Consider the following 16,831-nt stretch of genomic DNA (forward strand, 5'->3'; position numbering starts at 1 on the left):
ATGATTAATGATATTACTTTTAAAATAAACTTTTAGTTTTAAAATAAAATTTAAAGGTATAAAAACCTTTTAGTCGATGGTGAAAGTTATTTTCGTTTGTTAGAAAATATTATCAAAAATTAAAATAAAATTTGTTCATGAAATAAAACTAATTTCTTAAAAATTTAATCTCATTAACAATATAGGCCTATCTTACTTAACGTTTTTATAACAAGTTCCGTAAATGCAATAAAGAGATAAAATAATTATTTTTAAATGTTATAGTAAAAATAATGAGTAATTTACAATAATTGACTGTTTTTAAATTCCTTTAATAATATTTTAAGTTTTTCTTGCTTTAATCTATTATTAAATTCAATAACAAAATAATTTAACAAGTTGTCAATTTCACAATAAAAATATATAATACCTATTAACTTTTAATGTAAAGCTTTTTGTCTTATAAAATTTTATGTTGTTAAACCAAGAACACCGACAAATTGCAACAAACTCAAAGTCCTAATTTTAACGTTGGTACTAGGACCTGTTGACTTTTAGTCGCAAGGTTTTTAAAACTTAAAATTATAAACATGAGGTTAACGTTAGCAGATATCGTCAACTTTCGCTACATCTAATATTTAATTTTGTTATGACATTAATTCGTATACCAAAGATAACTAGATTCTATAGCAGCGGACTACGAGCCGAAAGGTTTCGGGTTCGAGCCGCACCATTGCCACACTATTCGCCTTTGAGCCCAGCGTTCACGGATAGCTCAAAACACGTTATAACAGCACACCCTTTCCCAATAAAAAATATAAAACCTATCACCTTAAGGTGATATGAAAAAAATATACTTAGATTCTATCATTTTTATAGAATACAAAACGACCTTAGGTGTTAAAATGGTTATAAATAAAACAAACTATTACCTTATGTTGACATTTCATGTGACCCAAGTCACGTGACTAATTGTATTTCTGTTTTCAATTTTAAAATTTATGTTGCATATCATAATTCTCTTAGTAAAATATTCGTAAATGCTTGAATACATAAGCTTACTTTAAACTGTAACCTTACAATTACGCTTACATTACAAAAAAATTCTTTCTGCAAAAGCAAAACCTTTTGCGCTTTCGGCAGTTTCAAGCAAAAATTTAGGCGAAGTCAACGCCCGAGTCATGACGTCATTTATAAAGAATGTAAGGTTCGAACTTTGACAAAGGCAACTTTTGTAGAAACTTTTTGCTTAACAGTTACGCGTATAGGCTAAGTTTTAGACTTCCAGTTTCGTAAAATACTAATAAGTAAAATATTGTTCAAAACATGAACATAAACAACCTGATAAGATTAGTACTAACATATTATAAACATTTTAACACTTTTCTACATATTATTTCTTTTTAACAAACCAACTTGGTAACTATAAGCGCTTAACTAAGTCGCCAGGTTGTTTAGGTTTTCCAAATTATCAAGTTTAACAAATTAATGATTTGAGCTATTTAAAAATAGAAACCACTTTAAGGATATTTAAAAAGGCCAGAAATTGGTTTCTTGAGAAAACAAAATAAATATATAAAAGATAAAATAAAATAACCAAATGTAGGCACTACTAAAACGTCCAATCGCACCAACCATAAGATTTGCATTAACTGCATTGTTTTACACATGGTTGGTTTATATAAAAGGGGGTTGGGAAAAGGTTAAAAAAAATTAAATTTTTTTAAAGCATTAACTAATTGTGGCAAGTGTGATTAGACATTTTAGTAGAGCCTAGACCACAATAAAAATGACATATAATAGTACGTTTACAATCACCCAATAATAAATGCACGTAATGTACTTTAAAGGGGGCAACTAACTTAATAAATTTTAAACACTACAAAACACAAATATGCAATGACATTTTGTTGCACGTTGTTTATGTTGGAAGATTATCGAGTGCCAATCTTGCGTTTCTAATTTCCATCTTTATTTCCTTTCTTATTTCCCTGTCACGAACAATACGAAGCAAAAAGATCAGGAAACCTGAACAAATTCATTGACAATATATTATTCTATTGGCAGTGGTTTAAGTGCACTTTATTTAAGAGTAACTTACCCTGGAGTGAAGTTAAAATAGCAAAAATAATTGCCAGTACCAATCCCCCACTTGCCACACAAAAGCCCAATATCCAGGTAATTCCCAAACTAACAAACAGCGTAAAAGAAAACCAAGCATCTCTTGATGGGTTTCGCTTTGCCTTTAAAAAAACAAAACCAACCTTTGTTATATATTAAGGAATTTGATTGATATTTTTAAAATAAAAAACTAAATCGCTGAAGTATAAAAAAGTAATAAACTATTTAAACTATTACCGCAGCAATTCTGTTTAGTTTCCAGACAAACTTGTAGATAATTGCCAGATAGAAGATCAGGTTGATACCGATGTAAAACGCAGTGGGAATAATCACAAAATACACAACATACTCAATCATGATCCAGCACCTAAATTAAGTAAAAAAAACCTTGATAAAGTTCAACATCTTGGTTCAAAACGTGTCATAACTCCTAACGATTTGACAGCATTTTATCGTATAATTATTAAGCCCAAGAATGTTATACTTACACCAGGTCTTTTCTCAAGTAATTTTCTCTGCCGAAAATAAGAACCAATGTTAGCAAAGCAGGTACAAACCAAGCCCAAAGCATCGAATAAATAACCATTTTGTGGGAGTCTAGTTTGTTTTTGAGATACTTCGGCTAAAAAATTATGTAACATCTAAGTTATACTATTAAATGTTACCCCCTAGTAATTTTGTTATGCAAATGTTAGGCTTAAATATTAATGCTAGTAAAAAAACAAAATCTATAAAAATCAATTTTTTTAAATATAAAGTCAAGGCTGTATATCTTGGTTGATTTAGTTTAATAAACTTACAAAATAAATCGCAATAAACAGCACAACTGCTTCCACCACCATCCAACCAAGACTACAAAAGAGTGAATAATAAATCAAACAAGTAATTCCCAAGCAAGATGGAACCCAGGTTTTGACGAAATCTTGCTCACTTAGAACTAAACTTATGTTCAAGAGAATCAGAGATATTGACAGATTAATTAAAAGAAAAGTGCCACGCCTTTTGTTTTTCTTTCGAGGTGCCCTAAACAAATTTTCAACATTTTATTTGATATTTGTACAAACCAAAAAAACAACAACATAGTTGTATTTATACAAATAAAATACTTACTTTAAGCAAACGTTTGCTAATATTGCCAACAGAAGCCCAGCAATAGACAAGCACGATCCAATTATACTAATCGTTGAAAGAATTGGGTTTTCAAGTAACTTTTTATCAGATTCAGATTGAGTGTCATTTGTAAAAGCTTCATCGGTGTCAGAATAATACTAAATTAAGAAAAATTGTAACCTGTTATCAACGACATTATTGTTACACTATAAAAACGTGTATTAACGTTTAATTACTTTGCAGACATTTAAATAACGTATTAAGTTTGTTAAATATTCAAGCGCATTATGTTAATTGAATATTCCTGTTTGCCAAACTTATTAATCCAAAAATACTTAAACAAAACTTTAACTACGTAGATACTTACAAATAAAGTTGCAAAGTTGGTTAAATGCTGAAACGAACATTCAATATATTCTAGAGTTTGAGAAATAATTTCTGAGCCCTCTGAAGACCATTTGTTGATGTTTTCATCCCAAAATACACATTGTGTTCCATTTTCCATGCCAGTTGTCACGTTCTATACAAAAGTAACTATTTTTTACTTCTTAAAAGTTAGTAATGGGTAATTTTATAAGTTTTTATATAACAATGCTTTAAATATTTTTTTGTAAAAAAAGTAAACCTGATTAATCTCAAATCTCATTGAAACAGGTTCTTTTAAACTTTGATTGCCAATCAATGTTGCAGAAAAAACAAACTGCGAATTTAATTCTCCTTTCAAGTTTGGTTCTACAAACAAGTTGTCGTTCAACATTGCATAAAAACTTACTCTAACATCTGAAACAAAAAAAAAATTTATTTAAAAAATAAAAAAAGGTTGCCAATTAAATAAAAATTATCCCAAAAACAATTAATACTAACCCGTTAAAAGTTTAATGTGCGAGTTTGAACTAGATTCTTCATGAAATATCTTAACTCGGTGGCTTCTAAAACCTTCTTCAGCATTTGTTGAATTCCAAATCACTTCAAACCCAATACGTGTTTCACTTTCATTTTCAGCTAAATTTAATCAAAAAAATTGTTAAATTCTAAACTATTAAATCTTTAAATAAAGATTTTAATAGAACAAATAATAAACCTGTTTTATTTGGTTGGTAAACAGCTAAGGCAAGGTTGCTTCCAACTTGTTCATATATTTCTCCTTCTTCAAGTTCAATTTTTATACCAAGATTGTTTAGTATTTCCAGCATTCTGAAAAGTAATTAAGTAATTTAACAAAAACTTTTTTTAATTTTGTAAAAAAATTAATATTTTAATTTAAAATTGGCCACTTATTTAAAGTTTTTAAAAAATGTTTACTATATTTTTATCTTTGAACATCTTAAAATTACTTTTTTGTTATAAATGTAAAATTAATTAACCTCGATGTAGAGTTACTTTTGATTATTTCGTCTTCGGTAACTTCCAACAAATTGCTCAAAGTTAAAACAACCGAATTTACAACCTTTAAATAAATTTAAGAATTACAATAAATTATAAAATATGTTTAATGTCGTTCTGTAAGTTTAGTTTTTGTTTAAATTTATATAAGTTGTGCAGCAAGTTAACCTTAATACTACCACAATAAACATTATTATTTTTACATGCAAATTTCCTACGTTTAGTGATAATGATGGAGTGTCAACAATGTTTGCTAGAATTTTAACAGCTGACGTCACATTTTCTGCTTGGAGTGTTGTGAAGTTAAATGTTAATTGCTGGACAATATCAGCAAATTCTACTCGTTGAGATTCGTCCTCTATCATCTGGTTTTCAAGGTTCTAAAATATTAATTTATAATATTTTTTAAATTATTTGCTTTCAAGATACCAAAATATTGGTTATATTAATGGTTTTTTGTATAAGTTTAATATATTTTTAGTATAAAATAAGTCACATAAACATTGCTAAACATCAAAGCATTGAAAAGTATAAAACTAATTAAAAGAAAAATAACTTTACGTTGAAACCAATTCCGCAAATTTTATTGTCAACACTTTGTCCAATAACTCCCCCAAAACATAAAAATTAATATCAGTAAGAAGTTAATAATCAGTAATGTAATAAAACTATATTAAAACTTTAACTTTAAAAGTCTTACAAATCTTAGTTTGGTGTAACAAAGGAAACAAATAAAACATTTATTTTTACCTTGTGTACCTACACTGGTAAATGGTTTGGAGTCTAATTTCATATTACAAATTGCTATAAAAAAAATTTGTTAACATGTATCTAATTGAAACATAACTTTAATAATCATTATGTTAATTGAGATTTTTTTTAAAACACAAATTTAAGTAACATAGGATATAAAATATAAAACTTTATGTTTAGTTATTCGTTTATATTTGTTTTTTTTATTATTTTGTAATGTGTACATTTAACACAAAAAAAATTTAAAAATGTTATGATAGTTACGTATTTGGCAGATGTAATTTTGCATTCGTTCATCTGAATTCCAATCATCCCATACCCCTAGCGTCCAGTCTTTAATTTTATCTGTTGCTAGTATTTTGAGATAACCTGATGGGTGATAGGGTTCTCTTTCTTGCCAATTCTCATAATCCTTATCGGTACCATTTCCACGTTGTGGTATTGGTGCACCATCAAACCATGTCCAGTTATATGGTGTTGTGTAACCACTACCACCAAGCCAGTAACCCTCGCTCTGGTTTCCCTTTGTCTCACCTTCCCATTTCCAAAATTGAGTCTCAACAACTTGTTGGGTCGAGTTGTCCTTGATCATGAGCAAAGTTCCGTTTATTTTCTGGCATTTAAGTTCAGCTTCAGGTTGGGTTAAATTAAGTCTATTGTTATAGAAACTGATCTCATATCCGTTGTGGATTTCCATTGCATCTGCTTTGTCTTCTAAAACATAAATATTAACAAAAGTTATTTTATATAAAAGATATTAAATTATTAAAAAATGTTAATATTTTAACAAATTCAAGCGTTATTTAACTAATTTAACAAAGCTTTGGTTTTAAATATATAAAAAAGCACCAATAAAATACTCTTATCTTTAAAAAATAAAAACTTGAATATAAATTCTGGTTATTTATTTATAATATATTTTAAGTAATTAAGTTTAAAATATTTAAATTGACATTAGCAAAAGTTAGTATAGAAGACTACTGCGTTTTTATTAAGTTAATGCAAACATTTTTACCTGTACACAAGGCAAGTGTAAAAACAACATTTAAAATAACTAAAGTGAAACATATAAGTTTCCAAATCATTTTTCAACAAATCTAAATTTCTACAACAAATTTAGTTCTTTAAAAAAACCTTTTAAACAATGTTAATATTAAACTAATGCATTGAATTTTAGAGTCTAAACCACTCTACTTCTAACAACATTTGATTTAGTTTTTGTTGTTACAACAATATTTATAGCTTTACATTAATAAAATGACAATCAATTAAAAAAAAACTTTCGTTCTAAGGGAAATCAATTTAAAAGCAAAATTAAGATGACTTTATTTATAATTGAAACACCTGCTGTTTTACGTAAGAAGAAAAAATTATATTCTCCTACAAAAAAAACTTTTAGTTTCAAATAATGGAAATCTAATTATAATAAAACCTTTACGAGCTACTTTTGAAAGTTACTTTCTGTTTGTTGAAAAACATTATCGATAATGAAACCATAAAGTTTGTTGGCAAAATGAAACTTATTTAGCCTGTTTAGTAAAGAGAAATCTAATTTAGCCTATTTAATCAAACCTTAATTTTTTTGTATAGCGTTATTTTTAAAAAGGGTAACCCAAATTTATTAAAAAAATTACATTATTTATTAAAAAAAACGCATAAATCAAAATTGTTAAACATTTAGCTTTTACTTTTACAACAAATATCTTTATGAATATAACAGTGCTTTAAATAATTTGATTTTTTTGCTATAACGAAAGTTTAACGAATAAAGAATTAAACTTTTAAAAAAAATTTTAATAATAAATTTAAAAATAGTTAAAACAGATTTCTTTTCACAATCTCTCATTGAAGAAGGTTAACGAAATCGAATTTCATGAAGATTAGTCATCCGCCCATATTGCCAAAAAACTTTTATTTTCAGTTTTTTTCTTTAATTTTATTTAACTACATTTTAGGTCGAAGTCTTTTTAAAAATTGAAAGCCAAATTAAAAAAAAATTGATTTCTGATTAAAAGGTGATGATAAACAATGTATTATTGTAGGTAAAATGTAGTTTTTGGGCATAAATTTTTCGGTCAAACGTTTATTATGATTTTCGGTTAGCAGTATCTTAAAAATTAAACGTAAGTAGGGAGCTTATACCACTTAAAAAGAAAGTCGCTATACATAATATTTTACTTTGTTTAACCTGCAAGTAAAATGTAAAACTTACACATAATACATTTTAACGTCTTTAGAAACAGTTTAAAAATTAACCACGGTGAAAATAGGTTACTTATCCAAACTTAATTGTATCAAAGTACCACAAAATTGATTTTTAATTACAAACTTGTTGTTTTGTCAAAAAACAAATGAAAAAAAAACAAAATTTTATTGTTTTTTTAAATATCAAATATAATCACTTTTTCGATTAATCATTAAAATTCTTATAAAAATTTCAATGAATAATGGAAACTGTGATTCACCAAAGCCCATGTAAAAATTAAAAACATATTTACTTTCACCAGTAAACACATAAATATACAATTCGTTAATATTTGAAAACGCCAGCGGGGTTTGGTGTCCAAAAAATACTTATTTAAGCACAAAAAATATTGGTTAAAATCACACTGAGATAATTATTTCAATTGCAAAAGTTGAACAAAGTAAAGTCTTACCAGGAATTGCTGAAGTAGATATAATTAAACTGCAAGCGCTGATGCACTTATAGGTTCAACATAAGAGAATATAAAAGTTAATCTGTAATATTTATAAATCTTAGAAAGTACAAAAAAACAAATCATCTCTATCTACAAAATTTATAAATTTTAACACGCTAAAAATGAAGATTTTTGTTATTTCAATAATTCTGTTTTTCTGTTTGAAAATAAACGTCCAAGCCAACCAATCCTCTAATGCTAACATATACGGGGATACCACTAGCGAAGACGACCGTTGTGACGTCAGAAATGTAGGTAGTCATAGAAACCGTGGATGCCCAGGTCTTAAAGGTGAAAGAGGCGAAACCGGTGAACCAGGGATCAAAGGTCAAAGTGGAGGGGTCGGAAGTCCAGGAGTCAAAGGTCAGAAGGGGGTCGTTGGACCGCGAGGTGTTAAAGGTCAAATAGGAGCTGGAAGACAAGGTATCAAAGGACAAAGAGGAGTGATCGGACCACAAGGGTTGAAAGGTCAAAGAGGTGGAATCGGTTCAACGGGAGCTAAGGGTCAGAAAGGTCAAATAGGGCCACGGGGGCCAGCTGGAAGCGTTGATTATGGAAGAAATTTTAAATTAATACAACAACAAGTTAACCCAAGTAAGTATTAGTTCAAAATAAACCTGCAAAATGTTTGAGCTCCATAGTCCCTAGCAAGTATTTTTTTATCTATATTCCTATAGTGTTTATAAATTTGTTTAGTGTTTTAAAACCATGCATAAATAAAATAACAAACCCAATAAACTTTTTAAGTTAGGTGCATGGATGCTTTAAGGCTGGGGCATCATTGCGTGAAGTTTGTAACGCCAATAGGCATGACTTATACGTTCCCCGAAGCCGAGAAGTTTTGTGAATATTTGGGAGGTTATCTGGCGGATATAACAAGCGACGAAACATACGAAAAATTCAAACACTACGTTCGGAACACAATTACCGGTTTACATACCAACCGTTTCTATGTTTGGGTTGGCAACACCGTGAGTAAACTACGTTTTTTAAATGTTTTAAGAGAAAATTTTTGGACAAAATCGTAGACTTTAAGGTAGTAAAAAACGTTGGGTCACGTATGTTTTACGGTTCTAGACAAAACAACGTGCCGTTACTATAGGAGTGTTTCCGTAATCTGTAGGTGATAATTCTCTCGCCTGTAATCTAGACGAGAGAATTTAGGAGAGCCGTAGTGTAATTATGTTGTAACTAGGCAACATACGTGACCCAAATGGTTAAATAAGAATCAAACCGAAGATCCTGCCACTAAAAATCTTAAAAAGATTTTATTCTGTAAATTGCGTTATATAAACATATATATTTTGAATGGAAGATTTTCGTTTTTATTTACGCCCCAATAGATTAGTAAACTTAATTGTGACAATTTTAACCACAACAAAATATAAATTTAATATCGTTTTTAAAAACTTAGATTAGGGGTACGCAAGCAATGACATCTGCCGGCAGCAATGTTTACTTCAGAAGATGGGGTAACAGGTATCCACGAAATGACTCCAGGCGGACGAAAATAGCATTTTCCGTGTTCAAAGGCATAAGAGGGGGTTTTAATGGAATCTTTAATACAACTCCGGACACAAGGGGTGTACCTTTATGTCAATTTGTTATGTAGTTTATTTAACAAGATGAAAAGTTCATTTAATTTAAAAAAAGAACGACAAAAACTATGATTACCTAACATTGGATCAATAATACAAAGTAATAAAAATCTATGTCATTGCATTTATAACAAAAATATTGTTGTAACTTTTGGGCTTAGAATATTTATTTTTAATTTTTTTTCTATGACAAACGTTTGTTGTTAATAAAAGTATATAAAGATGTCTTCTGTTGTTAATAAAAGTATATGAAGATGTCGTACTTAATTTGTTATTATTTACAAAACTAAAAAATACAACTTGTTGGTTAGGTTTCATGCCCCAAAAAATTGTAGTAATAAAAGTTATAATAGTCAGTACCATTTTTTTAAACCATTAATTTTAAGTCAACCAGATAAAATAACATTTTGCAAATAACAAACAATATAAAATCCGGCAGTGTGGTGTAGTGGTAAAAACATTTGCTACACCACATGTGAGGTCGTGGGTTCAATCCCCACTGATCTCATGCTGTAGCGCCCTTGAGTAAGGCAGTATAAACGATATAACCTCCTGCTAAGTCAGCACTTAATCAGCAGTATTATTATCAGGCAATTATAATTTATAATATCCCAAGTGCCACCGGCAACTCGAGACTAGGTCGGAGTAACAGTCAGTACCATTTTTATTGATCCATAAATTTTAAATCAACCAGATAAAAGAACATTTTGCAAATAACAAACAATATATCGAAGCTAAAGTAAAAAAGTGCCCGCTAGTTGCTGATATTGGTTCATTTTGCCTTAATTTTAGTTGACTCGGCAAATCCCTAAAATTGTCCTTAATATGCCGATAAAATAGATATATTAAACTTATTTAATACAATTTCGCTACTTACTAACAAAATATCTCTTATTTTTATGTTAATTAGTTGACAAAAAATTAATTAATTTTAAAGCAAATCAAACCAAATACTTAGACAGAGTTTTTTTTTGCATTATTATAGCACGAATCGATACACTTGCTTGCTCTATATATATAACATTTTCGAATATAGAATTACACAAAGACTATCATCTTACCTAGAAAAGTATTATGATTTGCACGAATAAGTTTAAATATAAAAACGTCCACACTTTATAATAAAGTTATGATAACGTTAAAAAAATAAAAATATTAAAAATTCAAATGTTAGCTAAATTCGGTATATTTTTAACCACTATATCTATAACCATGTAACTTGTTATTCTTTTAAACATAGCATAAGTAACAATTTAAATCTGCGATGTGAAAAAAAGAAATCTTCAAATCCTTGTTAATATTAGAGTAATTAAAAAAATAATCCATAAATAGGACTTATAAATCAATTGTGACCAATACATTGACTTGATCCGTTTAACATTAAGATAAAAACAAGTTTTTGAATAAAGTTATATACTGAATAGCTATAGCATAGTTAATCGCATTATTGGGTGCGTTGTGTTATGATTCATGGCTGATATTTTCAAGAAAACCTGTTTGGAGTTAATTTATTAAAATGACGAAGTTGTTGATACTTTTACTAGACCGACAACATTTTTTCGAGGTTTTGAAACAAAATTTTGCGCGCTTTTTTCTCGCTTTACTTTCTTTTAAAATGTATCACGAAAAATAAACTTTAATAACGTCACGAAAACAAATAGCTCACCTTTAAATTACGATTCATCGATATTTAATCTCAATCTTTATCTTAACTTAATACTAAATATGCCAAAAGATACAAAAAAAACATTTTAAAACTTCTTATAAATTTGTTTTTATTTTGTAAATTGTTTTTAACAATATCAAAAAAGTTAAATATATTACAAGTTTAACATTTCAACTTTTTCTAAGTAATTTTTTTTAAAAATAAGAACAAATATGGTTCTATTTGAGTTGAATTCCAGTTAATCCCCGAATTACCGCTTCGCTTTCTATTTTTAGCTTTCGCAAAAAAACAATGAAAAAATTTGCGTTGTTACAAAACAATGAGATCACAAAGCAAAAGTGCACTTAACCATAACAAGTCCATTGTGATAAAACAAAGCGAACTTCATTTGGAGTTCTGTGAGATATCGGTTTCAATCTATTTCGGGGACACTTGAACGGGAAAAGCTAAAGAACAAACATGGCCAAATATCGCGCGTAATTATATATTAACATTCGCAACTATGTCTTAATATCAACCTTAGCCTAATTCTCCGCCCTCGTAATACGTTGGCATGTGAAATATTTTTGGCACAAATTACAACGAAAATAATCATTTTTCTTTTTTTTAATCCTTTTAAACTCCCGCTACCTCGCGTTTTAAGAACAGTTTAGTGCCCATTGTCTCGTAACAATGCTCCTATTATTTAGTTATCACGAAAACAATTGATGCGATGACAGTTGTATTGTGACGTAACAAAAGAAGTGTTCGAAACGATACAATAGCGGCCGATTTGTAAGCAAACGAAATCACATATGGCCTTTTGTGATGTAACAATCGTAAAAGACAAAGTAAATTGAATGGATATTATCTCTTAAGCTGTAATTTCCATAAAAAGATTGTTTTACATTTTTAAACAGAAAAAAATAATTAAATAAAGTTTAACTAACCATTTAAACAATTAATTAATATTGTAGTTAATAAATAATACTAGAAATTTAAAAAAATTAAAATAAAATTATTTTATTATCGATGATTCAACAAAAAAATAACAATAAAATTTTCGCGCGGTATTTTTCGGGCGTTCTAACCAAATTTGACGCTTTCTTTGTTGTTCGATTGTCGAAAACAATCGCTATTATCACTTCATTGTTTGTTGTGATCTTTCTAATCAATGAGTCCATTGTTTTTAAATAATTAGTTGAATGAGCTATTAATAAATGTTTACATCAAAAACCAAATTAAAATTTTAATTTAATGTAATAAAAAAACTTTAAAAAGTTATTTAGAAAATTTAAATTTAAAATTGTTGAATTATTTTTAAACTTTGTGTAAATGATTGGGTTTAAGAACGGGTAGTACGGTGATTAAATGATTAGCGGTATGACTAAAAACTCAGAGTTGTACGAGCCCTGTACATTCGAATTGTGGTCGAAGGCTTCGCACGCGATCAAGTGATACAACATGGCACTTCACAATTCCATATTGTGATGTCATAGACGAGATATTATGTACTTCCTAATCACCTATTATCTAAGCATAATCATCCGAAATTAAAATTCACAATTCTGAGGAACCGATTTTTTTCTGTAAATTAATTTGAATATTTGTTTAATTAATTAATGTAATTAAGTTCTTAAAATATATTTTATGAGAAAGGGAGTCCGGTGTTTGGAACATAAATTTAAACATTATTTAAATCAAATTTAGAAAAACTTTAAAGTAATAACAAAAAACATTAATATATTTATATTTTCGTATTTACGCATTATAAATATTTTTAGCTTTTTAATATTAAAATAAACCAAATTTTAATAAAAAAAAATAGTTTTTTAAAACAACATATTGTTAATTTTTCATTAAAAAAAAAAATGATTATTATTTAGTTTAACTTTTCAATGTTGGTTTTTTATTGTCAAGATTCGATCACAAATGAAATAAAAATAAGAAATTCTGGAAGGTTATAATTAAATCAAACCACAAAGAAAACGGAAAAGACATTCCGAGCAAAGGTGAACGGGTTTTGGATTGTACAGAAACGATTTATAATCGTCGATTATGCCGATGTAAGCGTCATTTATTCTCCATCTGTGTAATTAAAAGTCAAGCCAGTAGAATGTGCGTGCGAAGCTCGATGATTCTAGGGAATTTCGGCCGAAAATAAATTCGTAAAACGCCGCGGGCGATCGGCGTATAGACACTTCCTACCGTAGCCTTGAACTTGTCGCTTTGTGATGTCACAAACACGTGAATCATATCGGGTTTGTTAGTGCCATTGTGACGAAAACAAAAGAATTTCTGAGCCGATTAAGATTTATCAAAAGCTCAACGTTGAATGAAAAAAATTTGGTAAAACTGTTGTTGATAAAAAAACAAGGAAAAATATGTTGAAGATATTGTTGTAATAACCCAAATTAGGAGTTGTTTTTGCGTGTGGCCATGCGTATAAGTTAATTAGATTACCATAGGGCTCATAGCGTGCAAAAGAACCGCTTTTTAAGGTGTGGCGATTTCAAAACAAACAGAAATTGCATCGCACCATCGGTTCTTGCAATATCTTTGTACTTGGGCGATATGAGAGCCATCGTTTGTAACAAAAATGTGAACCCTGAGGGCAACAAAGATTGTAATCGAAACACACGAAAACACTGTCGAGAAATTGAAGCAAAAACAAGTCACCAACACCGAAAATTTAAGCGAAAAAATCGCTGTCGTTGAAACATCACGAAAAAAAGGTTCACTGCAAGTTTTCGAATTCGATTTTCAAGCGTTTTTTGTCCCGACTTTTGATATTTAATAATCCCAAATATTCTCATTAAGATTGCACTTGATGTTAATAAGTGTTTGTCTTGTAACAATTGTTACTATGACGCAGTCGGTCTGTTATAGCAACCGATCAAAAATTGATCGAAAAATTTACATAAACTTTTTAATTTTGTTGGAAAAATCATTCAAGTGTGACAAGCCACGCGTTTCCAATCAAATTCGAATACACTTGACAGTGAACCGAGTCATTAACAATCACCGCTTATGACGTCACAGAGAGTCATTATTACACCATAAATGTTAGTACAGCGAGTAGCCCAAGCAGGTTTGGGGTCGTTCAAAAAGTTAATCAAAAAATAACAAAAAAGAAAAACAATAAAAATCTATATAGCTCATATAAAAAAAACGAAAAAATTGGCAACTTTAAAAAAAAGAAACTTTTTCAGATAAACGTCGTCTGCTCTCACGGTCACGTGATCTCACCGTTTCCATGTGTCACGTGACTAAATTTGGCGCCCAAAAAAACGAACTCGGAAGAAGATTTTTACATGGCGGGAAGTGGGATCGGGGAGAAGTAATCCAACCCCGATTTGATCGGGCTTCCAAAGGGGGAGGTCGCCCCGGGAACCAAGATATAAGCAAAGGGACTTTGAAGGCTGGTGGGGCTGTGTGCCGGGGACCATGACCCGCGGGGAGTCGAGTTTTGGGAAAAAGAGTATTGGGAGTTAATCACAGCAGCCATGGCTGCAGCAGTTGGGGAAGACGGGGTCGGAAGAAAAGCGCTTGATGGCACTGCAAAAAACAATAACAAAATTATGACGTCATAATTAAAAAAACTTAATTATTTGGAAACATTTAAATACTTAAACTTTTCGAAAAAATGTGACGAACTAATGACGTAACAGTGACGCCACAATAACCTACCTGATGGATGTGTAGGGGAAGAGTAGAGAGAGTTGTAAGAAATTTCACGCTGAGCCGCCATTGCTGCTGCCAATCTACTCTGCGTAATTGCTGCCGCTAGGGTAGCCGAGTGTGATGATGTCATCAAGTTTGCTTGTGACGTCATCGAAAGTGGGTTCAGACCTCCGAAGGAAGTCGTCGTTAAGGATTGTGACGTAGGGTAGAAAGCGGCAGCGGCTGCAGCGCGGGCTTTCTCGAGAACGATCGGATCGATTTGAGCCAATTGAGCCACTACAAACAAATTTTACTTTTAATTAGGTTTTAATTAATTGTTTTTACGATTTTTTCGAATTTATTTGAATTCTTTATCATTCTTTAAATGTGGTTAGATTTTTTTGAACTTTAAACTTTGATTTAAAATTTGATTATTTAGAAATTTCTTGCAAAACATTATTTTAAAGTCCAACCAACCTGATGCTTGCTGCGCTGCCATAGCAACCGGGTCGTGAGTGGGTGAGGGAATTCCCCCAGTAGGTGAGGGGAAGACGGGAAAGTACCGATCCTTGGGTTTGACCAAAGATTTGGGTTTCCTTCGGGGTCGGTATTTGTAGTCCGGATGCTCCTTCATGTGAAGAGCACGGAGTCGTTTCGCTTCATCGATAAAAGGTCGCTTCTCCACCTCGGTCAGTAACTTCCATGATGCACCCAATCTCTGTGTGACGTCATAAACGTTAGTATTGTGATATTTTGATAATATTTATTTAAGATTAAATGCCGAATAGCGAAAATTTTTAACGTTAAAAATCAATTTTTTTAGAAAGTAATTCAAGAAACCGTTTTTGTTACCTTTGAGATTTCTGAGTTGTGCATTTTCGGATTTTCCTGCGCCATTTTTCTTCTTTGACCACGTGACCACACCATGAAGGCGTTCATTGGTCGCTTCACGTGACCTGCGTCGTGTTTCGTCATTGTTTCGTCTGATGACGACATAACTGGACTCGGGGTATCGCGATCCGAGCTCTCCATGTCGTTGTCAATGGTTACGATGTGTTGATGACGTAATAATAAAGGATATGATGGCGTAGTAGTCCTCGGCGGATTATTTCGCCGATAGTATCGATATAGAGACTTGCAACAATGTGCACAGTGTGACGTAACAATTAAAATTCACTAGTGTGAGTCGGTCACGTGAATTTTTACTTAATGCGCAGAAGACCGAACGAATTCTAGAACAAAAATAATTAAATTTTAAGTTTTTAAATTCTAAATGATTTTTTTAAATATTTCAAAATTTATTCTGCAATTATTAATTTTTTTCCTCTAAACTGAAACTGTAACAAATTAAATTAATTTCTTTCTAATTTGTCTTGAAAAAACTTCGACTGCTCACTGCCCGTGCATCTGCGATCTGATAACGCGATCTATCGACTTTCCCATTATGGCCGAACAGAGAGGCATGTGTGACGTAACAAAGAAGAATACTTACTTCTTTATTCTCGTTAACAAAGCGTTCTGGTATCGCGTGCGGCGCATAACCGACGATTATTTCTCACATTTTCAAGTTTTTTTCCTTTTTTTTTAACTTTTCCGATAACACTCTCATGTAATATCACGCGAGAGGTTAACCTCACTTAAACCCACAATGTTGCATTTAAATTGAGCTTGAGAGTGTGTCGAAACGGTGTGAGTTTAAGCGTAATTTGCGACGATGAAAAGCACCGTGTCATCTAAGCGTTTACTTTCAAGGATTTAATATCAAAGAAGATTTTGTAAATTATCTTTCGCGATCGTAAATAACAATCAATCAGGCTTAACCAGGACTTTAAATTTAAAGTTAAAAAATATCAAAACATAAAATTTAAAATCTAATCAAA

At 30.4% G+C, this 16,831-nt stretch overlaps 3 protein-coding genes across 3 annotated transcripts; 1 reads left to right on the top strand and 2 right to left on the bottom strand.

The window, feature by feature from the left end:
- Positions 1-1,660: 1,660 nt before the first annotated feature.
- LOC145749515 (adhesion G-protein coupled receptor G7-like) lies at positions 1,661-6,431 on the bottom strand. The gene is made up of 15 exons (XM_082565300.1): positions 6,362-6,431; positions 5,611-6,060; positions 5,357-5,397; positions 4,812-4,973; positions 4,575-4,657; positions 4,292-4,404; positions 4,075-4,212; positions 3,836-3,990; positions 3,578-3,730; positions 3,211-3,368; positions 2,901-3,123; positions 2,589-2,722; positions 2,338-2,467; positions 2,081-2,222; positions 1,661-2,007 (listed from the first exon to the last, which is right to left on the bottom strand). Exons 1-15 carry the CDS (start codon positions 6,429-6,431, stop codon positions 1,901-1,903), a joined length of 2,259 nt encoding a protein of 752 aa, XP_082421426.1. The 3' UTR covers positions 1,661-1,900.
- A 1,597-nt stretch (positions 6,432-8,028) lies between these two features.
- Positions 8,029-9,830, top strand: LOC145751125 (uncharacterized). The gene is made up of 3 exons (XM_082567215.1): positions 8,029-8,639; positions 8,793-9,016; positions 9,460-9,830. Exons 1-3 carry the CDS (start codon positions 8,168-8,170, stop codon positions 9,655-9,657), a joined length of 894 nt encoding a protein of 297 aa, XP_082423341.1. The 5' UTR covers positions 8,029-8,167; the 3' UTR covers positions 9,658-9,830.
- A 3,323-nt stretch (positions 9,831-13,153) lies between these two features.
- On the bottom strand, positions 13,154-16,201 carry LOC145750177 (uncharacterized). Its single transcript, XM_082566139.1, has 4 exons — positions 15,804-16,201; positions 15,429-15,669; positions 14,979-15,248; positions 13,154-14,846 (listed from the first exon to the last, which is right to left on the bottom strand). The coding sequence occupies exons 1-4, from the start codon at positions 15,981-15,983 to the stop codon at positions 14,599-14,601; spliced, it is 939 nt and encodes a 312-aa protein (XP_082422265.1). The 5' UTR covers positions 15,984-16,201; the 3' UTR covers positions 13,154-14,598.
- Positions 16,202-16,831: the final 630 nt, after the last annotated feature.

The sequence above is a fragment of the Corella eumyota genome, chromosome 4 (genome assembly GCF_963082875.1).
Source record: "Corella eumyota chromosome 4, kaCorEumy4.1, whole genome shotgun sequence".
NCBI lineage: Eukaryota > Metazoa > Chordata > Ascidiacea > Phlebobranchia > Corellidae > Corella > Corella eumyota.

Bases quoted from the DNA above. Each gene is read 5' to 3' on its own strand.
- LOC145750177 (XM_082566139.1), bottom strand. From the start codon at position 15,983: ATGGAGAGCTCGGATCGCGATACCCCGAGTCCAGTTATGTCGTCATCA. The intron at 15,670-15,803 runs GTAACAAAAACG...GACGTCACACAG, and splicing joins ACAACTCAGAAATCTCAAAG to AGATTGGGTGCATCATGGAA. The intron at 15,249-15,428 runs GTTGGTTGGACT...ATTTGTTTGTAG, and splicing joins GGCAGCGCAGCAAGCATCAG to TGGCTCAATTGGCTCAAATC.
- LOC145751125 (XM_082567215.1), top strand. From the start codon at position 8,168: ATGAAGATTTTTGTTATTTCAATAATTCTGTTTTTCTGTTTGAAAATA. The intron at 8,640-8,792 runs GTAAGTATTAGT...AAACTTTTTAAG, and splicing joins ACAACAACAAGTTAACCCAA to TTAGGTGCATGGATGCTTTA. The intron at 9,017-9,459 runs GTGAGTAAACTA...TTAAAAACTTAG, and splicing joins ATGTTTGGGTTGGCAACACC to ATTAGGGGTACGCAAGCAAT.
- LOC145749515 (XM_082565300.1), bottom strand. From the start codon at position 6,431: ATGATTTGGAAACTTATATGTTTCACTTTAGTTATTTTAAATGTTGTT. The intron at 2,223-2,337 runs GTAATAGTTTAA...GTTTTTTTAAAG, and splicing joins AACTAAACAGAATTGCTGCG to GCAAAGCGAAACCCATCAAG. The intron at 2,008-2,080 runs GTAAGTTACTCT...GAATTTGTTCAG, and splicing joins TATTTTAACTTCACTCCAGG to GTTTCCTGATCTTTTTGCTT.